Genomic DNA, 26122 nt, shown 5'->3' with positions numbered 1-26122 from the left:
TATGTTTCTGATGCAAATATTGAACAACAGTTTTTAACTAGTTCTTCTCTCCCAAAGGGACTTCTGGAACAGTGTTCTTTTCTTTGAAGTCTTCTCTGATTCTTTTCATTCAAGCTACTACAAGAAACTTAGTTTTAGACTTTACAGCTTTGCTAAAATGCATTCTTTATTGACTCCCTCTATTGTAAAGCCATTACAGGTTTTTTTATACATTTCTCAGCTTAATTATGATAACTTTCTGCCCTCTGCTTTGACTCCTTTCGAATGCTAAGCTAGATATGTTGCAAAACCTCCAATCTGATTTCCAATATTTTTTTTAAGGTTCAAAACAACTATTGTGGACCAGATAATAGCCATGACACCACTTTCCCAATTTATTCACCCATTGCATAGATTGACATAGCACAAAAAAAGGTTAATCCTCCTCTCCCCAAACACCATGGCCACAATTCAATTTGATATCCTCCATTTTTGGCTTGTTCTGTATCTGCAGTTTGCCTCCATTCTCCTTGGATATGTCTCACTTCACAGGCCCCCACCTCCTTATCAGATGATTCGGATTCAGTTTTCAAAACAACAGAGTGACTTGGACTGCAACAGAATGGTTCAGGCTGTGTTCCATGACCAATGAACTGCCTGTTGGTCACAATGTGGCAGCAGGCCTTCTCGGTTATAGCATCACCATCTGAAATGTCCTTCCTCAGGTGATTTGTGAAGTGGAAACAGTAAGCTTTCTTGGGCTCTGACTTTAAATGTTTTAATTTCTTATACTGCCCAGTTTTAGTTCTGATATCCAATTGTGTTTGTGTTTCCCTTAAATCATTTTTATCTAGTTTTAAAGGAAAGTTTTACTGAATGTTGTTGCATTTTTATTGCTTTTATGGATATTTTTCTTATATGAAGTGGCACAATTAAAAAAAATTAAATCTTTCCTGCAAGTAACCCCACCTGAGCACAATGGGACTTCTGCAAGGATACACACAGGGTTGCACTGTTTCTCTGTCTCCTTTTTAGATATTTTCCTTTCTCACTTGGCCTTCTTAATTTCTCTGCTCTTAATAATTTCCCTTGTCTAAACCTTCTATTCCACTCCTCCATCCTTTTCAGACTTGCTTCCATTTCTGTGCAACTTGATGCCCCCCTCAATATCTCTCTCTCTACAAAAGCATTTAAATGTATTTATTCCCCTAAGCCTTTAACACCTGCCTCTTCTCTTCTTTCCCCTTCCTTTTTAGATTGCCACCCTGTGGGCAGGGTTTGTTTTTATTAAACTAATTGTGTACAGTGCCTAGTATCAGAGACACTTTTATACATAATAAATTTGTTTCTTAAATAGATCACTTTTCTTTCAAGTCAGCATTCTCAAAAAACATAAAAAACTCACACCCGTTACTAAACAAGTGATGATGTGAATTGTGTTTTCTCACCACAGTATATCTGTGTAAGAGCGATGTCTCAATCACCCTTAATAACAGCACAACACCTTTGGTGACAGTCAAATAAGTTTTACTCAGAGTACACCTACTAAAATTAATGAACACTACTAAGCCAGCTCCATTAATTTCAGTGGGTTTATTCTGAGTAAATTTTATTGAATACTACCCTGTGTATAGACAGGAATGCCAACTTATATCAACTTCAAAATTCCTGGAGGTTAGTAGTTTTCATTTTAAAGTACCTCAACTGCTGAAATTAGATGCCAGGTCCACAACCTGCACATTGACAATATACAGGTAACTCTCCAGAGCTAATCTTGCAGAAAATCAACTGTATTGTATAGGGGTTGAACAAGATCACCCAGTTTCACTTTCCTTTTTCTGTATGATGCTGTTTACATCTGAAGTTTAAAAGTACACATGAAACACATTTCTCACAGGAGATTTTCACAGTTTTTCAGATGTAGAATTAAGCTCCCTACAGTGCTTCCTTTTTTTTGCATGTAACATAAAAAGGGTTTCCTGATTTTTATCATGATGATATGTGCATCTTAAATGAAGTTGCCTTAGACTAAATTTAACTGACTATGTTGATTAACACTGTTAACCAGTTTTTCAATGGGTCCAGGAAGAAAGCATCTCTCGCAAGCATCACTTCCTTTTTAGTTGTACCAGGTATCATTTCAAAATGCAGTGAAGGGAGTTTCCATACAGGGCAACCTTATATTGAAATAAGTGCTGCATTTCCAAGGAACAAGTTAACAAAGATGATTCTGCGTGGTGAAGTGCCCTCTAGTGACAAAATGAAAATCAGGAAAATAGGTTTTGCAAGAAATAACCTCCTACTGGTTTTCTGTTTTTAAAAAATCAGTCTGAAAGTTTTCACCCTTACCCATCATATTAATAAATTCAATGTCATGTTTTATTGTATTTTATTACATTGTGGATTTTAAATAGTTGTAAGCTACCCTGAGTTATGCCTAGGGACTAGAAAGGCAGGATAGAAATATCTCTATAAAGTTAACAAAATAGTTAATAAAAATAAGAATTTCAGTTATAATATTTTGTAGTTGCTAGAACTTAAAATAATAAAGCAATGGTGTCAAATCAGGTGCAGCAATGGCTTACCTTTACAATCAAGAACTGTATGTTGTCACTCAAGCCCCTTTCCCAAAGTCCTCTAGCATGTGCATGGGTCTTGGGAGAAGGATTCATTTTATGCTGGGGTAGAAAATATGTTGAAGCTGTGAGGATTCCCCATCACTGCTTGTTTCTCCCAGGCTAGTGCCTGCCCAAGGCTTTCTGCAAGTGCCACGAAGGTCTGTAAGGAGTGGGAAATGTCTCTGCTTCTCTGAGAAACCCAGCCCCTTCCAAGTCATGTGTGGAAGGAAGCTGATCCACTAACACAGTCACCAGGAAGGGATTCCTGACTGGGTTGGTGACCAAATGACTGCATTTTGTGGAACATTGATAAGCAGCACCTTTAGAAAGGGACAAAAAGCACCCAGAAACTCCAAGTAGTATGCCTAACGCAAGTAGTCATATATTGGCAGGGTTGTGTTTATGAAAATTATGAAGCTCTTTTTGATGGGAAGAGAGGGAGAGACAACATCAGTGGGGAACTGTGGCAAGTGGAATAGCACAAGGAGATCATAGATGAATGAACTGATTCTTACACACCCATTCACAGAAAGTGCCTGGTTAATGGATAGCAGAGTCACATTCATCTTCTCTCTCCCATACGCACACTTTCTACCAGCAGCAATTAAAAAATCACAACTGAGAAGAAAATGTATCAAGATGGGGGCTTGGAGGGGGAGGGAAGAAAACCAAACCAAGCAATGCAAGTTTCCAGATGGGGTAATGGGTATTTAAATTACAGTGCACAGGCCTATGACACAAGTTTGCACATGCCAGCTGATATACACAGAGGCCTCTAATCAAATAAAGGTGATGGGTGCCTAAGAGTGTTTCACCAGCATTTGACTGCAGTGCACCAAACCATTCCATAAGCATAGTTTAAAAACTTTTTGAAAAGGAGAGGCAAAAGGGAAAAGGATCTGGGACCCATCACAAAAGATTCAGGGCTTGGGTTCCCTGGGCCTGGACTAGTTGGATGCAGAAGAATGGTGGGAGGTACCAGCTGGGGTACCCCCAAGGAAAGAAATCTCAGAGCCAGGGGATTGGTGGTGGGATCACAATGAGTGATCAGTGCTTCAGTGCTTGCAACTGCCTCATTGAGGCAAGACTTGCTGGGAAGAGTTGCTCTGTTCAGTAGGCCTGAGCCACTTCGTTTCTTTAAATAAAGAGTTAACTTCACTGAGCTTGTGAGTTCTTTCTGACCTGCTCCCAACTCCTACCTTGACAGACAACAGCTAACAATGCATCCAAATGTTATTCAGCTTAGGGTGTTTAAGGTATCTTAATCTACTATTAGGAACAGAACAACTACAGGCAAGAGCAAATTCTGTTTTGAGGTCCCAATAGGAGCAAATGTCTCCTTAATATATATCCTTAATATATATAAGGCCCAAGTACTTTTATGGCTTTCAACCTTATGTAAACATTCAGAAAAGAAGGTAAAGATCTATGGTGGTTCAGGGATGGGCATTTTAAGTTGCAGCTATGGAGTAATATTCCCTCAAGAAGCCTGCTCTGAGTTTTCATTTTCTTTTGGATTTTAAGAAAACTGACAAATTACTTTATTTATTCTCTAGAACATCCTGCCTATGTCTTAAGAACTTCAGCTGAGGGTCTTCTTTATGTACCTTCACTAGGGCTGCTATATGGCAAGAACAGAAGAGAGCATTCTCTTACATGGCACCCCAATTGTAGATTACCCCTCCTTGTAGAGGCTGGTGCTGACTTTACAATCTCTTTGGTGCCAGTTCAAAATTTTTAATCTGTTTGGACATTTTATGTTGTTTGTGTTGACTAGTCTGTTCTATTATTTTAGTTACCTATACATTGGTTATATGAACGTTTTTTTGTTCTACTGTATTATTATGTTTTAGTGTGATTAATTTTAATCATGCTGATTGTATACTGCAACAATAAAGGGCAGTCTAAAAGTTTAATTAATGAACAAAATAAATAACCTGCCTTTCAGGACATACTGCCCTCATAAGGTGGTTTACTAATACATAGTATTAGTTTGCTGTTAGATGTCAGCCAGGCAAATTATGGTCTGAGAAACAATATAGCTTGTTTCCAAATGATTTAAGAATGTGTAACTGTTTCAAAACTGAGTTTTTATTTATTTATGCACAGGTATCTTTTTCATCCTACTGCTACTTGTTTCTGCACTATGATTATTTTTATGTAACAAAAATAGCTATCAAAAATTTCCATACTTCAGAAGTCAACATTTGCTCTGAAACTGAATAAAATATTATCATTATCAGCAGATGACTATTCTGATCCTTTTTATTGCAAAATTTATTTTGTCCACATTTCCTATTTTGATGCAGCTCAATCTTTTTATGCATTATAGCCAACATTGTCATGACTTATAAATACCAGCAAGGGGAGTAGTTACACTTTAGGAAGCTCTCTCTATGTTTAGCTGAGGAAAATAATGGGGAAATAATAAATACATTGTTGTTGGAATTTATAAACAATGGAAAGGACAGAATTTTTCTGTCCCACCCCAACACAAAACCTGATCCTTTAATGACTATACCTGAACAAGAAGAAAAAAACACAAAGGAAGCAGACATGCATCATTACAGAAACACATTTAAAATAGCACAGCATGTTAAAAGGAAGGAAACAGGGGGTGGGGGGACGGGACATCATGTCATTCCAGGACCCCCCATGAGCCATAAACTCAGAAGACACATTTTCTAGTTTCCTAAATGAATAACTGTAGCTGAGGTGCTATAATCTCCCATTCCTTTTGGGTAAAAAACTATGGCTGTATATTCATTATATATATGTGTGTGTGTGTGTGTGTGTGTGTGTGTGTGTGTGTGTGTTCCCTAGTTTTTCTTCTTAATCATGTATATATTGTCTTGAATTGTTTAATTTTATTAAATTCATGTAGCAATCCTTCTGAAATCGGAATGACTATTACTACTCCATTGTCTAGAAGGATATATGAGGTTTACTGAAAAACTTGACTTTTCCAAGGGCAGCTTGGGACTTTCAACATCAGCCCCATTGCAACATCATGGCCACCACCTTTTTACCACCTAGATGAAGTTAGCCAACACTTTTATAGAACTTCTTCAAAGACTTCTTCTTCTTCAAAAAAGTAGACTTGTCTCTTTGAAATCTCAGATAACTTCTTCAACTGGAAGAAGCAGAAGTTGAATGGACCTCCACAGCATTGATGTTATCTCTAATTCTCTTTCACAAGAAGGATTTGACCAGAGACTATGTGATCGTTCATGCTGCCTTATCCCACTTCAATTATAGTTGAGAAATACTGTGAGAAAGACTGTGTCTTTCACAGGAAAGGGAGAATCTTCAGATCTCCTTCACCAAGGGGCTTAGCTGCCTAACTTGTCAAGCTGTTGAAACAAGGGAGGCTGGGGAAAGTGTGCCATTTTTGCCTGTTGCTTTGCGGTACAATGCTGAAATCTGGCAGCAATTGATGTTCAGAGCCTCTCCCATCTCCTTCACTGTAAAGCCTGAAGGGAAGTAAAGGTGGCAGCCTGATTGGCAGCTTGGCTGTGGAGTTCTAGGTATTCAAAATTATTCACTGAAGGCCGAAGACTTCTGTCAAAAGTTGCACAAGACAAAAAAACTCACAAACTCTATTATTCAGAAACCCACTTAATGTTGTACTTTATCACAAAGCCATGTGACCTCCTGTCAAGGAGTGAGCTGATATACTTAACTGTCATTCAAACATGGCAATGTTGCGACTTTTGAATTCCATGGAAGAATGGCACAGAGTATTCAACGTAAGGACGGGCTAACTCAATCACCTAAGCAAAATCATGAGAAATTACCTAACATTTAAAAATCCAGTTAAATGGGGGGGGGGTAATATAAAAAACCCAGCAATTTCTTTGGGAAGAAATTCAGCTGGAAGCAAATCAGTGCACTGAGCATCCCAAACTGAATTTCACTGAGAAATGAATGTATCAAGCGAACAATTTGAATTAACATGGTGGTGGATGAGGTTTGTTTTACAGTTCTGTGGGCCAATTCATGTAATGCAAGATCTACTTCACAACACATTTTCCTCACCAAAGGAAAATGTATCTTGCATTATTGAATATACAAGAGCCAACATGTCTCCAGGACTAGCCAAATTCAGTTTTTGTGAAAACTAGCTGTGGTCATTTTGATGGTTTTCATGTGGCTAGAACATTTTCCAGCATGTAATGTGAACACAATTGGCTACTTGTATTGCACTTTGGGACTAATTTTTGTCACATATATCAGAAATCCTCATGACTTTCCTGCAGTTTGTCTTATATTAAGACTTCAGCTTCATGTGGAAACTACTGATGTAAATACAAGGCAAATAGTGGGGTATACTACACCTACACACACACACACACACACACACACACACACACACACACACACTTATATAAAGAAAAAAGCCATATAACAATCTTCAATATGCTTAAACAGAAACAGAAGTGATGGATGTAGTATGATTTAAATATGGAATACATCTGGTATGCAGGCTTTTCCATTCCAGAAGGGTGTGTGGTGACTTCTCATTGATATATTCTGTTTTAGTCTGTTCTTTTGCTGGTCTAAGCTGATGCATTAACTGATGTGTTAGCTGATAGTTATACTGTTCAACCTGCTAAACACAACCCAGTACATGTGCTGAGGAGCACCAAAACGACTGACACCTTTTAATTCAAAAAACTAACTAAAAGATTAAAAACTGCAAGAATTTTTCCATTTAGGTAGACAAAACTATCAGTAGGGAATTTCTCTTGGTATGCACTGAGAAGGCTTGAAATGTGATGGAGGATTGCTGGGGAAAAGAGAAGTAACACTGCATTTTGAAAGAGTCAGGCATTTTTTCTCAGGCCTCACCTCACATGCTATTCCTCACTCACTAACACTCACACTTATGTGAATCGTACAGGCAATCACATAAGTCATACTAGGACTGGGCTTATAAATCTCATGTGAGAAGCAAAGGACTGTAGAAATGAAGGACTGAAGCTGACCATTAACTCAAATAACCACCGTAAATAGTGAAAACAACAAGAAGCTGGAGTAAGGAAACAGATTTTGTATACATGTTAAAGAATTGTAATGCTATTATATTTCTATTTTTCACATGCAATGTAACTCATGTATTATAATAAAAAAGAAGAGAGAAAATAGTCTAATATGTGGAATTCTGAGAAAGTGCTATAGGTGCCAGTCACAAAATGGCTGACATATAGTGTGTCATAAAACAAAATGACTGCCACATCCAAAAGAGTAGAAAAAGATATAGGATCATAAAATAGTGCAGACCGTAGCTGTCAACTTTTCTCTTTTCTTGTGAGGAATCCTATTCAGAATAAGGGAATTTCCCTTTTAAAAAAGGGAAATGTTGACAGCTATGGTGCAGACATGTCCCCCATTAAAGAAAAAAGGCAACTACATCAGCCACCACACTAATTCACAGAAAGAAGTTATTTCACCTCTTCTCAGTGCGGAAGGAATAGTGAGTGTCCAATCTGAGCACCCAATGAAATATGGGCATTGTGAATTTTTGAGATGTTTACCAAGACCTTTTGCAGGCACTATAAGAGGTACTGACAGAAGCACTGGGACCAACAGGTGCTGTGTTAGTGATCCTGAAACAGAGGTGGGCATTGTAAAATGAAATCAATAACAATTTTTTTAATTATGTCCAGAACGCCTTGAAATATTATAACTACAGAAGCAACTATACTTCTCTATTACAAATAGATAGCAGAGTTTAAACTTCTGATGAACTTTTGGTGTCACCATGTGCATTGCCCTCATATTACTTCTAATGGCATGCCAAAGCATTTTTCAATGACCTTTTTTCAAAAGGACATCTATTTCCAGCTGTTCTGTTGGTGCTGATGTGAGAACAAAAGGTAGCTTCGTTACTTAAACATTAAAATCTTGTTTAGTGCTTTTCAGCCTAACATACTCCAATCAATTTCGACCCCTCTCCCCACTTATTAACAGTTGAGTGTTTTTGCTCTGTTGCAGAAAATCTGGCTCAAAAATGGCCTCAGACCTAATACTGCATATACATGCTCTTGTACAGTGACTGTGTACACTTAACCCAGCATATTTTGTTTTGTTTTGAAGGAAGGCAAAACACTTAAATACAAGGAGTGAAATAATTGTGCCTGTAGTCAATTGGACATTTGATTATAATTTTTTTTGATTGGATTATTTTAAATGCAAATTAATAATTTTAAAAATAAACCATGAACACTATACAAACATAAAGGTAAAGGGACCCCTGACCATTAGGTCCAGTCGTGACCGACTCTGGGGTTGCGGCACTCATCTCGCTTTATTGCCCGATGGAGCCAGTGTACAGCTTCCGGGTCATGTGGCAAGCATAACTAAGCTGCTTCTGGCGAACCAGAGCAGTGCACGGAAACATCATTTACCTTCCCGCCGGAGTGGTACCTATTTATCTACTTGCACTTTGACGTCCTTTTGAACTGCTCGGTTAGCAGGAGCAGGGACTGAGCAACGGGAGCTCACCCTGTCATGGGGATTCGAACCGTCTGATTGACAAGTTGTAGGCTCTGTGGTTTAACCCACAGTGCCACCCGCGTCCCCTATACAAACATACTATACACTTATTAAAACTGAATCATGAGAGTCTATCAAGCACTGTCAAACCATTATTCATCATGATGGGAATGAGCTATGCCTTCCTTCAGGGATCATGTGCTCCCCTGCCTTGCCTCTCCTCTTCCAGCATGGCTGTGAGAAGTTTAGAAGCTTTCACTTACGATTTAACACAGTTTAGCATTACTCAGAAACTCTGGCTACTCTTAGCTATGTTTTGTTGAAATAATCCAGGTGCTCCCTCACTACTGCTTTTCCTATATTGGGCTGCAGCTCCCTCTCTGCATCATTTATTTTATTGTCACCAAGTTGGGGGCAATGATGGTTTCCATCCATTTTATTAGCCATTTCTAAGTCTATCCGATATATAAATATATCGCTGTATCCTGAGTTAACATAAAACACTGAAAAAAGTTTTGCTAAAGCTTTTATGTATGATTTTTAAACACACACACAGCTAGCTGTCCATGTCTCAAATTTGCAAGGTGCTTGGCAATGTATTGCTTTTCTTTTCCTCCATTTTGTAGACAGGTGCTAAACATACTGCTTGTTTCCTCATTTATCACACTAATGAAGATGTTAATTGTTCATTTAAAACCTGGACCCAAGGATGATCTCTGTGCCACAAGATTATCTTTCCCCAACCCAGTTTGTTCATTATCATTTGTCACTGTCATTTCAGCCCTTCAACTAATTTACTGTTTGTATCTCTCTCTTCCTATCTAAGTCAATCTGAATGGATCCTTCAGGTCATATTTCATGCAATTATATTAAATGTATTGTTGCATGCCACCCCAATATTTGAGTGGTGCAAGATTGCAGGGGTCCCAGGGTTCAGTTTCCTTGGAATGAGGGCAGCAGAGATTGTGGTGCCTTTATTTACACATACGTACAACCTGAGCCGAAGATCGACAGCATTAAAACCCCAGAAGGTCTTGCTTCTCCCATGCTTCTGCTTGGGATTCCAGCAGAAATCAAGCATGGCTCTGAACTTTCTGGCTTCTGCCTGGAGCCTGCTTCTACTGAGGTAGGTTAGGGCTTTGTAACTGTTATCTCTATGGGATCTTCCATATGGTCAGATTTGCTAGGGCAGTAATGTTTATAATCTCTTCTCTGGCAGCTTTAATTTTGAAGACAAAACAAATGCAAGAGGGCATACAACCTTGTTTGGAAAATTCCGTGAGTTCCTAAAAATGCACCTTCTCTTCCTTCACAAAATTAACCCAGAACCAAATTTGTATCATACTAATGAGACACCCCCTCAAGTAAACCATGAAGAACAGACACAGTCAATTTCAAGCTCCTTTGGTGGAATCCCCACAAAGATGCATGGGAGCTTTTCATGTGTTTCCATGAGGCATAATGGAAAATTATGCCTTAGGCTAGGTAAATACAGGCAAGTCTCCAATCCTATGAGGAGCTACATTGCTAGAGTTGCCAATTACAGGATCAACCCCTGAAAGCAAGTTTTAGTTCCTTAGCTGGCATAGAATATGCTTTAATTTTATAAATACTTTCCTCTTCTTTGTGAATCTTTACTTCTATGAAACTATTTGCTGCTCCTATTACACTATTGAGCTGTTACACCCTACCCAAATCTCTGAGCAGTGTGAGACTCCCAGGGTTCCAGGCACTTACCCAGATGTTGGTTTCATTAGAATGCAGGACAGCAGACAACACTGTGGTGTTTTTGTAATATATGGCTTTTTACACATATATACAACTTGAACCTATGATGGAGGAGCTCACAGCATTAACACCCCAGAAGGTTTTGCTTCTCGCATAATCATAGGCTTCAATTCAAACAAAAATCAGGAATGGCTCTCACTGTCTGGCTTCTTCCTGCTTCTAGCCCAGCTCTCACATACTCTACTCTGGCTATTATCCTTCTCACTACCAGCCAGGTGAGGGAGGGGGCCCATCCACTTGTCCTCTGGCACACAGCAACTTCCTTTGTCAGACTAATGACATGCTTAGGACTCTTACCAAGAAACTGGCCTGGCTACTTCAGCAGTTGAATTTCCCAAACTCACAACAGTACACTTATTTTTCTGGCTTACCATTCTAAAATGCAAGTATTCATGAAAGCTCTTATATAAATCACATTGCATGAAAAAAACACAAATATCTCTGCAAGTAAAATGGTATGAATAGCCTAACCCCCATAATTGAGCCTAGAATAGTATTAATATTCGGAACACACACTGTAAACCCCCTCCCAACTATCTATATTTTTCTGAAATCAGATGAGCAAAACGAAAACAAAAAAACTAGACTAAATTCTGCCACATTATTCATACATGCTTCTGTACTTTGACATAAAGTAGCTGAAGCCTACAAAATGCTATTTGAGGAGTTGTTGGAACTATTTTTGTATATATTTTTCGAATAATAAAGACAGATCAGCAGCCTGAAAAATGTTATTGCCCACAGGCCTGGAACAATGTGAATTTTTTGTCAGGCAATGCAACATTGCTTCTCAGATAACCAAGGGACAACACAGATTAAGATCTGAATGTTACAGAGCTGAATGCTTAACAGATGAGTTTGGCAAGTGAGTTCCAGATCAAAGAGCCATTACAGCTTTACAGTCCTTCAGCAAAGAGCAGCAATAGAAATATAATGTCCTCTTGTACAAGTTAGCACAGTGATCAGGGTCTGTATTATCATTATCAATCCGAACTGCTGATGGGAAATGCTCACCTGAGGGATTATTCAGACTTCCTTTTGCACTGTGCTTTCTAGGCACATGCCCACACATTCCAGGTCTAGGCCCATCCAAGCAGTACTTTGTTGTCCCACTGCTTTCAACAGGAAAACCCACTGTTTCCCACTGAATCAGAACGAGCAGCAGTTGGGGATTCCAACACTTGCAATTTGTTCCAATTCAACATTAACAGTGGGTTTTCCCAGGGAAAGTGGCAGGATGGGAGGGGGGCAGGGGCGGGAACCCACTTAGACACAGCCCTGCAAAGTCCAGTGCAAAAGGAAGTATCATAGCAGAGTTATGGGCAGAGAAAAGTATGGCATCAAGGGATGGGAAGGCAAGAAGAAGGAGTGGCAACTCTTTGAAGGCTATGTCCTTTTATGGACCTTTCACCAGCCAACAAGTTTTGGGTTGACATGACAGCCTACTGTACTGTACATGAAACTCCTGGGCAAGATAAAGCAACTAGCAAATAACCACCACCACCACATCCTTCTTGATGGTAGTGCTGCTGTTGAATGTGTGTCATCCCCTAATAAAAAAGCACTCATCTACAATTTGATCATGGTTCATAGAATTGTAGATACCCCTTGCAATGCAGGAATCTTAACTCAAGCATCCATGACAGATGGCCACCCAACCTCTCCTTTAAAACCTCCAAAGAAGGAGATACCACCATGACGCATGGGAGTCCATTCCACTGTCGAGTAGCTCTTACGCCTGATGTTTAGTCAGAATCTTTTCCAGGCTACCCAATTCCCTCAGCTTAAGAGCCCTGCTGGATCTAATCCAGCTTCCTATCCTCATAGAGTGCTTCTGGGAAGCCTGGAAGCAGGACCTAACTACAACAGCACTCTTTTGACTTGTGATTCCCAGCAACTGTTATCCAAACCTAAGAAGAACCTGGCTGATGGACCAGAGCAAAGGGGGTCCATCTAGTCTAGCATTCTGTTCTCAGAGTGGCCAACCAGATGCCCCAATGGAAAGCCCACAAGCAGGAAAGGAACACTCCTCACTTGTGATTCCCAGCAACTGGTATTCAGAGTCACAAATCAGAATTTCCATAAGTACTTATTTACAATTAACAAAAATTAAGAATAGGAATGATCAAAGAGAGCACAATTTATTACAATTAATCACTTAAAATCTTCCTTGCTTTCATTTTGGCTAAAGCTTCAATTACATATCAAGGGATTTGGTTAGCAAGGGGGTGTTCTAGAGCACTGTTCAGTCCCTGCTGTGTTGAATGAGTTTCAGTTAGTAAAGCTCAATAATGTGGACAAGGCGCTTGGATTGGTCAGGGCAACCACTTGCACTCTGGACCTTACCCCTCTTGACTGACAAAAACTAGAAGGGAGGGGAAAGCTGCCTGGGCCAGGGAGGCGAAACATGAATGATTCTCTCCCCCCCCCCCAAGATGTGGGGTGTGGGGGACAGAGTGATAAATCCAGCAAAGTAGAACATAGTACCAAAATTTCTGAGTAATTGAAAATCTGCTGTGCACACTGTCAACAGTTAACCTCACATGATATAACTCCACCCTACTCCTAAAAAACTTTTGCAAATGAAGAGTAATAAATTGAAAGTGCCGCTTTGACATTGAACAGTAACTAAACAGTTCCCTGCTTGTTCCACACAGGCGAGAGGACAGTATAATTAAACAGTTCATAAAAATGGATTTGACAGCAGCTGATCTATAGTCTTTGGTGCACACATTGTGCCTATGAACTGGATTGGTTTTATTTCTGCTCTAGTTATAAAGGTTGATAAAAACATCCAGGCTTTAAAAATAATAAACTGCTTGAGAAAAAAATCTGGTTAATGATCCTTGCACTTGATTATCAAATTCCCTAAACCCTGATAAGGACATCTCAGATACTGACTAGGTTGTGAGATATCCCTCAATACAAAATAATTGTATCCTTTATTCTGGGTGGGAGGGAAAGGAGAACACAGACACAACTTGGCTCCATAGTACAAGAAATACATTTTTTCATTATTTCAGAGCCCTTCTGGTCTAATGAACTAACAATGCAGTCTTGTGCGGTATTTCAATTTTAATTATGTCAATGTTCTGGCAAGCTTAAAAGCTGAAGTTTAAATAAAACATTGAAAAGGAGTAAAACAATCAAGAGTGCCTTTACCAAAAATCCCATAATTTTATACATAACTAAACTATGTCTATTTTGCCACTGGCGAGAGCTTTACAATACTTCTTCAAATTCCAGTCTTGTGCTAAATGGGTTTTTCTGAGTGAAATCCTGCTGCCTGATTGAAAAAGGAAAAAAGGTACAAATACGATACCAAAAAAACCTCCCTATATTGACACATTGGATTGCCCATCTGCCAGGCTCAGCATCTGAACAGCATATACTGTTTGCAGGGCTTAAGACACAATGAGTGCAACTGATTGTTGAAGAAAGGCCTACAAAAAAATACAAGAGGAGGCAATTATCTATGAGGATCTCCATCTTCTGAACACCTCCTTGTACTGAAAACATAAAAATGTTCCTCAAAGGCGGCACTACAGTTGTTTTATGAAAACACTAACCGTTAATTAAACGGCACAGTATTCATTTCCACTATTATGCACTAAGTAGTTCTGAGAGATCTTTTGATAAATAGGAAAGTGTGTCAACAATACAGTGAACCTGGGACTGTGTATCACTACCATTGAACACAGGCCAAGAGAAAGAGAAAGATCAACAGAAAGTCATACAAGAAGCCCTTTAACACTGATTGGGCCAAGGCCTGGAATCTATAACAGCCTCGAGGTCAGGCCTTGGTTTCTTTCATCAGTACTTGGGTTGCTCTGTTACTCTGCCACAAAATCTTCCCCTCAGAGAGGAGCCATAGTTCAGTGGCGAAGCGCATGATTTATGAAGTGCAGGTTTTGTCCCTGGTAAGTTCCAGTAGGGCTGGGGAAGACCAGTGCCTGAAATCCTGGAGGTGGCAGCCAGTCTGTGTAGTCAATACTGAGCTAGATAGACCAATGAAGAAAGTACTTCTTCACACTGCATAGTTAAGCTATGGATCTTGCTCCCATAAGAGACAGACGGATTTAAAAGAGGATTTGACAAATTAATGAAGGAGAGGGCTGTTGTTGGCTCTGCTTCCAAGTTGAAGGCAGAAATGCTTCTGAATACCAGTTGCTGGAAAGGGGAGAGTGATTTTGTGCTCGAACCCTGCTAGCAGGTTTCCCAGAGGCAAGTGGTGGGCCACTTTGAGAACAGGGTGCTAGACTAGATGGGCCATTGGCTCAATCCAGCAGGCACTTTTTATTTGACTCAGTATTTAAAGCAGCTTCCTAAGTTCTTAGTATTGCACTTTCCCCGCCATGACTGGGTAACAATTCAGATGAAAGTGAACGCACATGTACACACACATCTGTTCATTACTTGTAGGAAAGTCTTTGCCCATCCTATTTTCCTCTTTCATATATATTTCTATAAATGTCCCTCTATTTATATTTCTATATAAAACCCTCACTCCTAGGTGTTTATTTCAAGCTTCTCTGAAAGACCAAATCAGATGCTTCTTCCCTGATCGTTAATCAATCTTTCACTAGCCAATTCAGAATTTGCTTTTGCTTTCAAACATTTATTTATCCACATTTACCTGAGAGGTATGATTAATCATAGTCGGTTGCTAGGATACAGATGAAAGTTCATTTAAGCTTAATGTTTCCCTTTGTAAAATAATGCCACAAGGAATACACAGGTTGGTGGCAAGGAAATGACCTTGTATAAATGACATTTAAAACCAAACCCTAAACCTAAAGAAATCTGAAAAGAGTATGGGTGCACGGGGAAAAATAAGATTGAATGTTTAGCTTGCAGAGCACAGCTTCACTTGGAAATTAGATTTTATGAAAAAGTACCATATAGTATGATATTGGGGGGAAATATACAGTTCTTAAAAATAAGTATTAGGTAGGCAGGAAAGCATTTGATAAAATTACATTATTTAAAATTTATCTACAATGAGTTTGGGCCAAGATTCAATGAAATGCATGAGGATGTATTTTTCCATTTATTATCCATGTTTAGGGCATAATGCTATATGCCACATGGATCTGCAAAAGCTAATATGATGGGACAGTCCTCTGTCTTCTTTTCCACACATGGAGAATACTTGGAAAAGAAGGCAGGGAGGCAAAGGCAACATCAGGGTCTTCTCTAGTTAAGACTATCCACTTTCCATTCACCACTTGGCAGGGCCAATGAACATCTACTGTTTCTACAAGTATTTAATGGTATACAATTGAAAAGTATGGCTCAGCATCAAATGGAATGATGCATTCTTCTAATATAGTTTACTGCTTTTGAAGCAGCATACAGGATGAAGTGTGGGCAATTGTTGTGGAGGAGGCGAAAACAAAGTATTGTTACCTATAATTCATCCAGTCAAGATTGTGTGTGATTAGTTCTACCAATTTGCAAGGCTCAACTGCCACATTAGAGGAGGCTGGCACATGATAGGCTCTGTTGCCCCTATAAAACATATAAAGAACTGTAACATGCTGCCCTTAGCTCCTTTAGGAACAAGGGTGGGATAGACCTTTTAATAAAGAACTAAACAAACATTTAATGAAGACAACCCCAGGTTCCCAGCTGCCATACCAAAGGCAGCCCCACACAGAGTGCATTACAGTGATCCAATGTTGACATGGGTCACTGTAGTCAGGCTATCCCTGCACCAGCCACAGCTTGGAAAAGATGTTGCTTGCCACTTCGTGCAACCAGCACAAGAGATGGATCCAGGATCACCACCAGACTGTGTACCACCTAGTCATTCAGAGATAATGCAGCCCTATATAAAACAGGCAGCCTACCTAATTCCTAGTCCCAGCCTTTATCTTTTCAAGAATCAGCTTCAGCTTATTGGCCCTCATCCAGATGACCAGTATGTCCAAGCACTAGTCCAAGCACTGCCTAACTGCACCTGATTAAGATGTTAGAGAAATGGAGCTGAATGTCACCTTCTCCAAATCCTCTAATGACCACTCTAAGGGATTTAAAATAAGGTTAGACAACTGCATGGAGGATAAGGTTATCAATGACTACATCACGGTAGTGCACAACCATCAGTATCAGAGGCAGAATGTCTCAGAATATCAGTTGCTTGGGAACAAAAGTAGGGAATGTGCTGTTCAGCTCATGTCCTGCTCACAGGCTTTCCATAATTATCTGGTTGCCCACTGTGAGAAAAGGATGCTGGGTAGATGGAACTTTGGTCTAATCCAGAAGGTCACTTGTAATGTTCTTCTTATTAGAACATACCCTCTTGAACCAGTAACCAAACTTCAGGTCTCCCAGGTCCACTCCACTCCACATATGAGTTCTTGGCAAATGGAGAAGTATCACATGGAAAGATGAACCCTTCTCTTAGCGAAGAACACTGAATACGTCTTAAATTGCCTATGTAATGGCACAACTTGAGCATTGCCCAGCTGTTCCTTTTTATGGCAAGTAAGCTGAACTGGACGACAGAGCTCCAAGCTGCTTCTGTCTTTGACCGTCCCATATACAATCAACTTGTACCGATGAATTACCCTGCACATTTAAGTGTACGGGAGACTTTTAAATTCAGCATTTCATTTAGCACAGATGCATAAGAATTCCATAATTCATCATTCACCATGAAATCACTTGAAAGCTGAGGATTTAATAGCAGGGTGGAGTACAGAGTACCTATTATTATAATTCTTTCACAACCCTTACAAATCATAGGGCTACATGTTGACTCTCATCCTGTCAAGTATTGTGGTAAATAATTTAAAACAAAGTACATTTGACAAATAATGCAATGTTGTGCCATTTCCCCCTTTATTAAGAAAGCAAATAATCACATAACTCATTCATTGCAATGGATTTTCAGCCTATTAGAGTGGATTAAGAAGGTTTTTGTGTATAATAAATGGAATTTATATCCCATTGAAGAGGTAATGAAGAGACTGGTTTCTTGAATTATAAAAGCTGGGAAAGGAGCATGCTACTTATATTTGTAACCTCCATTCTTATGTTCTGAATGATGGAACAATAATGAGCACAAGGTTTTTTGTTGTGGGTTTTTGTTTTTTTTAAGTCATTTGAAGTTATTCACATCTGACTGCCATTTTTAGCCCTTTTGGGGGTAAGAGGCAATCTTGACTACCACAACTGCAAATAAGTTAAATGAACTTTTAATTAGACAGAAAGTTAGCAGAACTCTTTTTTGTATCTCATTCATCATTGCAATTTGTACAAATTTGTTGCCAATGCAGTTAATATGACATTTTGTCTCATTGCATGAAGGAGATTGGTCCCACCTTTTGATTTAACATGTTCATTGGAAACTGTATCTGTTCATCTCATTTCTAACTTCCATTAGAAGAAACAAAGTACAATCTTTGAGGCTCATGTTAACCCTGTCCATCCTCGTTTTGCAGAAGTGTGCTGCTTAACTGACCTCAACACACCATAAAGCCTGCATAAAACCTCTGCAATTCTCTTAGTATTTTCTGTTTGACGAAAACATGTTTTTTTTTCTTGAAGAAAGCAATATAATCACTGTCTTGTGGTTTCATGAAAGATATCAGTGGAGATAGAGTGCCGGAACCTTCACACACACACACAACACAAAGGAAAACTCCTCTCAGCTTCCCACCAGTAAAATAGGGATTTGTTTCATCAAGAGTATGAGTAAGAATGGAACACTTGTGCAGATCTAGAGTTTGAGTTCTTTATCACAGCTGCTTTGATTAGAAAAAAAGTTGTTAATGGATTTCTTTTGTTGTGTATACATTTTTAGTCTCATTAAGGATTACAAAATGAAACACAGAACAGCATTCTTGACTGTCCTATTCAATAAAGCTTTGAGATCTTGCACATTTCTGAGACTCTAAACTGAAGATCACCTTAAACTAGGTAAGAGTGCTTTGATCTCCTTTACTAATAATACACTGCACTGTGAAAGTACAAGTGTTGAATTTGAATGCAAAGCAAGAGAGGGATATGGTTTTGAACGGTGTGTATTTCAAGTTTTCTCAGAGCTAAGCTGTCCTGTAACAGAAGACCCCAGAGCACTTTTGGAAGGTGATGAGTTGACAAGTCTTTTTTCTCTCTCTCTCTCTTAACACAGTGACAACAGCTGTTCAACATTTTGCTGAGCATGTATGCCCTTTGAGAAGACTAATTTGAAGTTGAGTTATTCCCAGCAAGAGTTCATTTTCCTAGCATAGCCCACATGCCATTTTAATCAGCAGTAAACCATAACTTACAGCGGGCACAAGAATGCAGTAGCTTATTGGGGGAAATCATCACAACACAGGAAAAAAAAAACTTGTTTGCATGTCCTCCATGACACCGAATTGGCTGCATATCTAATATTGGAGACTTCAGAACTGTAAACACAACTTCGAACCATTCCATGATAATCTCCTCCTTACTAAGTAGTACAATGCACCTTACAGAAAGAAGTTGTCTAAAGTCCTCATCTGTGCCCTTACACTTATCTTCATTTTGCGGTGTCTGAAATAATTGCTATTCCAGTGGAGAGGCAAATATGGAGTTTTGGCTGGTTGAGGGAAAAAAGAGCTGTGATTCTCAACATCATTTCCAGGCTTCATTCACTGTCGTGGGCCTTACACGTGCACAGTCAGTCTCCTCCTTTTCAAAATATAGTTTCTTGAATTGCCTCTCTATATTGAAATTACTTTTTATTATTATTCATAACACCACAATAGCCTATTGAGTCATTAAACCTAGTAGAATATTGGATAGAAATACTGACTGGTTGCTTATTGTACAAATTAGGATATTAGTACAGATATACAATGAAGATGGAAAGAGAGCAGCATGCAAGCCTGCCTTCCAAACATAGCCAAATTATGGTTTAGTGAGATGTGAAGGTGTTCGGCTTGCACACTCCCTACTCCTTCTCCTGCACACACGCCTGCCCGTCGAGCGAGGGGGAGGGGAGGGGCTGCCACCAAAATGCTGCCCCAAAGGGGCTTGTACCTTTGGGGCGGCATTTCATGGGGGGGGGGGATTAGGGTGTGGCCCAGCCCCCTTGTGGATATACAAAGGAACGCAACCAATTCCATTCATTTAGAAGCCACGGCAGAAAGTGTTTCTTTACTAGTGGGCTTCTTCACAGGTCAGGTGCAACTTACAAATCCTATTAAAAAGAAACTAACAAATTATTTAATGAGTAAGTGAGGACTTCCTTATTCCAACACTTTTGGGAACTGACTGTTTTTAATGAACTGTGTTGTTTTTATTGCAATTATGTCTAATACACACCCACCCCCCGGTATATTGTAGCTTTAAATTATATTAATGTTTAATTTTTTTTTAATGATAAAAATGTTTTTAGTTGTTCTTAATTTTATTTGTAAACCACCTTGAGTCCCTGTCAAGGAAAAAGATGGCATATAAATAAATATCATGATGATGATGATTTAAATTTTTAGATCATATATTCATGCTGGATGTGTCTGGCTGCTGCTGCTTTTAAATTATTAATTTTTCTATTTATGCTTTTGAGTGTTAATTGACTCTTGACATCTTTGGACTAAATAATGGCTTACTAATGTTTGTAAGATAGAAAAAAACGCTGCTTCTTATTTCCTAAAAGTATACAGCATGACTTCCAATCTCTGTACTGTACTTACATATATATATTTTTGCCACCTATAAAGTAATCAAGTAGTGGTCTAAACATTCCCAACAGTATTAAGCATTTTGAACTAATAAAAGCAAATCACTCACTTGTCTAACTTTTGCTAGGATTTCTCTCAAATAAGCTATGTAGCCTCTTACCCAACTACGTTTTCCAACTTCCTCCATGTTTTCCCCCCATGTTTTACTTCAAAGTAATTATGGAAAAGAAAAACATTATGCACAGTGGGTGGTCTACTCTGACCACAAAGTTAAATACCATGTAATCCCTTAAATTCTACTTAATCAGGAGCCATTCATTTCAGATGAGTAAACATGGCTGCTTTGGAATTCTTTGATGTATTAGCTGTTAACTTTCAGAGACAGTCATACGTGGGGATTTCTCCCCCCTCCCCACTCAGCTTTATCTTGTGAATGGTTCAACCCACATCTGTGTGATTACACTAGCCACTTCTCAAACTGGTGTGTGTGCATATCACAAGCCCATGCCATTGTTTATTTTTCCGCTGAACAGCTGATATGGATTTAGCTAGCTTATTAGTTATTTTACCTGTATGTTGTTCTTCAATCCAATCTTGCAGGTACATGAAGAGGAATAAACCCATTATTCCAAACATCAGTACGGATACATAGACTAGTTTTAGGTTCATGGCCCTATCAGAGGACTACATTTCTACTAGCTTCAGAGGATTGCACAATATACTTTTCAGATGCTTTCAGTTCATTATCTTTTTCTTCTTCTGTTTTTCTGGAAATGCCAATCTGGAAAAGACACAATAATAAAAATTCATTTTTCTAGTGCACTCTTCTTATGAATATCACAGCATACTATAAACACCTTTGCAGGTTCCCCCCTTCCCTTTTATTTCTCCAAGTGAAAGGAACCAACAAGCTTGTGATTTCTTCTGGGACTATTTTCCTCACTTCCTCAGTAATTCAGCTTTGGATTTAAACTGGGAGTTGTGAAGATTCTTAAAATCTGATGCCTTTAAAAAGGCTCATCTCAGGATTGCATAAACAGTAGTCATGTTTTCTCAAACTTTCTCTTACTGCCAAAGGTAAAGGCATCCAAGATTGTGAGAAACTAAACCAAATAACAGCCTTGAGAAACAAATCAGCACAACTGTACTACTGTTTCCTAGCAGAACACTTGTTCACATGTGCTTGGATTGTTATAAGAATTTTAAAGTCATATATATATATAATAAATGTTCATAAATGTACCAATGTATGGAGCAGCACAGGAAGACCTTCCTGAAACCATTTTGACTCCCAAACTGACCAAATGTTTTCTCTGCAAGGACGGAGGGGGTGAGGGAACTTTCCCATTGTCTCAGGAAGTGGGTAATCACCAGGCAATCAGATACGGCATTATCAGAAAACCTGCCAGACAGGAAAAACAACAACACTCAAATTTCTGTTGTAGACCATCCTTTCTGTGATGTAGGTATGATGTTTGTGGGGGTGGTCTTGGGTTACATCCCTTCTGTGATGTATGTATGATGTGTGGAGGGGTGGTCTTGAGCTCCAGGGCAGAGAATTTGAAATGTCTATATAAGGGCAGGCACACCTTTGTTAGGGGTCCTCCTCTGTCCTCCTGCATGTGAGGGGAGCACCCTGTTGCAACAGTTTTAATAAAGATCAGGCTTACTAGCTGCTTTGCTACTCAATATTCTCTGGTTGGCCTCTGTTATTTTCTCCTACCAATAGGGAACCCACGTGAGGACTCTATACAGGCTCTTGGATACCTCATAAGGGGAAAAGGGCAGATTTTGTTTACCACAGGGTAAAATTTAGAAGGAAACACCTCTGACTTGAGAGGAGAACCAAAAGAATAAAAATAAAATAAAAAGGTTCTGAACCTCTTACACCGCTATTGTCAAGATGAACAGCTCTCTGGAAGCAGGAGGCAGTATAAATACAATAATATGGGAAGCCAATGCAATGCCGTACCTTCAACAATATTCCTATAGGCCAAAAGTTAGCTCAGTGGCAGTTCCTATTAAAAGCACAAACCTGGCTCTGCAAGGAACATACATCAAGGTTTGTTTTTTTATAGGACCACTTTGCAGTCATCGATTCAAACTACATAGGAAACAACCCTATTAAGAGCCAGATTCTCACCAGTGGCTTCAAGTGGAACAGGCTCAAGCCCAAAGCTTTCTGAAGAATAATCTTACTTGCAACACAGAGCCTCAGGAGAGGGAAATCATTAATTTAAATGCCCTTCACCTGCCACTCAAAAACAGCAGGATGTTAGAGTTGACGAAAACGCAATACAGAACCTTTTGTAGAATGCTAGAGAAAGTAAAGCTTCTTAAATTGCTTTTAAAATCTAGCACATTGTAATTCAATTGAGTATAGTATAGAGGGAGTATTAAATTGCAAAGCAAAAAATCCAAGCCTATCCTGAAATTCAGTACAATGATGCCCTTGGAAAGAATATTCAATAAGCAGTGTTTCGAGTGAACTAAAGAAAAAAATAAGTAATAAGGTAAAATAAGACAGTTGGGAACAATCATTTGAGAAATATTTGATGTTTTGTTTGCCATTCTGGTGGTGAAGTTTCTATTTGTAGACCTAGATCTCTGCAGAAGAACAGGCCTATAAACAAGTTATATAAGATTGAGCACCATATGGTATACAGACAAATGAAATTGGCCCCCAAATACTGGATTCTCCATAAGTTTCAGAGCCAGCTTTTTGGCTCTTATTAAGAGAAACGTATAATATAAGCAATAGCAATCATAGGAACCTTTTAAAAAATGTAGCCCAGAAGTCTGAAAATAAAATGCTTATGCATTGATAAAAGAATACAGAAAAGTTAAGGACAACATGATAATTTCAACCAAATGCTGCACAGGGAACAAAACAACTTAAATGTCAGTACAGGATTATTATCAGAATGCCAAGTTGTGTTTAAATAAATAAAGTAGCAAAACTATTTTTTTAAATGCCTAGCAGATACTGAGCTCAAACACCTGTAAGTTTTGGGAAGGTACCCAACCCTGTGCCAGTGTGCTGAAAAGGTTGACTTTCCACCAGAGGTGGAAAAGCTGTGGCCCTCCAGAGGTTAAAACTACAGATTCCATCATCCATGATGATTGGCCATGCTGGTTGGGGCTAATGCGAGCTGAGAGGTCAGCAACATCTGGAGTGCCACAGGCTCCCCACTCTGCACAGGAACTAGCACTTACTAGCACAGTGACAGAGGCATGGAAGCAATGTGGTTCATTGTACCACAGGTCGTAGTTGCTGATTGGACAACTGCTGCCCATCCTCCTCTATCAGGGCCAAACTACATGTTTTGTTAAAAGGGCATGGTGCTGCATGATTCTTTTAAAACTTTAAACAAAAGCTGCAGGGAGGGGCTGATAAGAATTGGGGCAGAACCAAAAAAGAATTAGGATCACAGCATTATGCTCACCTCGATGAAAGTCGCTCTACCCCCTGAGCTGCTATTTCCATAAGGGAAAAAGCTGTCATTGGGCTCAGGTTTGGTTTTATTTGAATTTTGGCAACAACAAATGTATGGCTTTGACATGGAGCCAGCTCAAACCAGAGACCAGTCTCAATCAGGCTGACTAAATATCTATTTTTCCTATGGGTTTATAAGCATCTAAATGAGCTCAAATGCATTCAAGTTACCAGGTCAGGTCAGGTCAATTACTTGCTATAGCAAGCATGAACTTGCTGGTGATGAATGATGAGAAAGCTAGGTTGGGGCAAAATTTGTTTTCATCAGTGGTTGAAAATATTTTAGGTGCAATGTAAAATCGTTTATGTTTCTTTTCCTTTTTTAAGGCTGGCTCAATTCCCTGAGAAGTAAAGAATTAACAGCATCGCCAGATGAACAGCTGTACTCCATCTATGGGGTTGTGAAACTAAGTTGTATTGATAATTGTTGTCCTCTCTGCCCTATAGATTTCTGAACGAAGGCTGTTGTCAGAGGGTTCTATCCTTCATTTTGTTGCTATTTATGCACACATCTCGATTAACTACATTTTAATCAGCACTTCATCAATTGATCCCAGAGAGTTACATCAAAATTAAAACAACAATTAAAACAATCCAAACTAAATAAGAGAAAGCTATAATCAGGGGTGGGGAACCTTAGGCCTAGGCCAGATGTGGCCCTTCACTGGTCCTGATTCACAATGACCCTAAATGTTTTTGCCAGGCTGCAATTTGTCCTTGAATGCTGATAATGCTGCTTGCCTGCTTAGACAAAGGATAGAAGGAAGGATAAGTGTGTGTTGGAGCTAGACTACTGTAGGATTGACTTTTATTGCTTTTCCCCATTTATGTCTCTGACCCTTCCCAACATTGGTATGTGGGCTCCGGCAGAGTGACTAGAAGGGAATGCAATCCTTGGGCTGAAAGAGATTCCCCACCCCTGATCTAAATCAAATGCACAATAAAAATTCTGCCACATCTATTGTAGCAGTGGGCCAACATCCCATAAATACCTAGGCGAACAGGCATGCTTGAACCTGGTCCCAAAATGTCAACGAGGTCAACGCCAGTTACACTTTCATAGGAATGGCATTCTATAACTGGGACACTGCCACTGAGAGGACCCCATGTTGTGTCAGCACCTAATGAATTTCCTCTGGTGTAGAACAATGAAAAGCTCCCAATCTCCCAAAACTAGGAACCTGAGCAGATTGATATACGGAGAGGCATTCCTTCAAATACCAGGACCCCATGTCATTTAGGGCTTTATAGCACAACAGTGTCATCTGAAATGCAGCACAGAATTGAACAGGTGCCCTACGGAAATCTTTCACAATCAATATGGCATGATCTGATGGCTGCCCCAGTCAACATTCTTGCTAACTGAAGGTGTGGGGTTTATATTTAAAGGTAGGAGGTTCCAGGAAGTGGTTTGGCACAAAAAGCAGCAAAAGAAAAGAAAGAGGAGAAATGGCATGGGGGGTGGGGGGGCGGGGAGCATTAATTCTTTAAAAAAATTACTGGTTTCATGCTGGGGCTCACTTGTGGTTGCTGCTTCAAATTCTACTTTAAGAATTTTGGCAGTGACACAATTTTAGGCAGAGTTTTAATTAAGACACACACTTCAGGCTCAGACTATTTGCACAGTTATTATTCTGCATAAGATTTGAAAAATGCCAGCCTGATTAATTAGTGCAGTTAATACAATGATTTGTGATCTACAGCCTGCGCTCATAAGCTTCATTAAAACCATGACTATGACACGAAGATAGATCATTGCCTTCTGTGTCAGACACAGCAGGAGGTAACTTTTTCTATTAGAATTCTCTGTAAGAGTTCTTAAGTTTGTGCCATTAGCATATTGCTAAGGAATAGTCTCTTTCACACACAAGTCCCAAAAGTTCTACAGACCTCAATTCCATCACCTGGGAATTCACCTCATGTGATAAATTTAGTTTATGCCACCCTACTTGAATGCAAGAGCTCTGCAGTGAAGTATGTCTCTATGAAGTTGAAAGATATGAGCAAGATGTTACTGTTCTGTTATCAGAGAGATACTTTGTAGAGAAGCATGGGCTCTTTATGAAAAGCACAAGAATCAG

The 26122-nt window shown here is 39.3% G+C and overlaps 1 protein-coding gene and 1 long non-coding RNA gene across 3 annotated transcripts in view; one reads left to right on the top strand and one right to left on the bottom strand.

The window, feature by feature from the left end:
- Positions 1-26122, top strand: part of LOC310848799 — a 244473-nt gene that overhangs the window by 200094 nt on the left and 18257 nt on the right. The window lies entirely within an intron of this gene.
- Positions 1-26122, bottom strand: part of CHST9 (carbohydrate sulfotransferase 9) — a 55784-nt gene that overhangs the window by 23281 nt on the left and 6381 nt on the right. The window contains exons 1-2 of one of the 2 annotated variants that reach the window (XM_083748281.1): positions 21789-22126; positions 21115-21326 (exon numbers count right to left, since the gene is read on the bottom strand). In XM_083748281.1, the coding sequence (XP_083604407.1) occupies positions 21115-21214 (100 nt within the window). In that variant the 5' untranslated portion in view covers positions 21215-21326; positions 21789-22126. Of the gene's footprint in view, positions 1-21114; positions 21327-21788; positions 22127-26122 lie in introns of those variants that run through there. The other variant, XM_083748280.1, reaches the window with a different exon arrangement.

Source organism: Podarcis gaigeae, assembly GCF_964106915.1.
Source record: "Podarcis gaigeae genome assembly, chromosome: 7".
Classification (NCBI taxonomy): domain Eukaryota; kingdom Metazoa; phylum Chordata; class Lepidosauria; order Squamata; family Lacertidae; genus Podarcis; species Podarcis gaigeae.
Note: the sequence above shows the minus strand (reverse complement) of the source record. Positions and strands in the feature narration are given on the sequence as shown.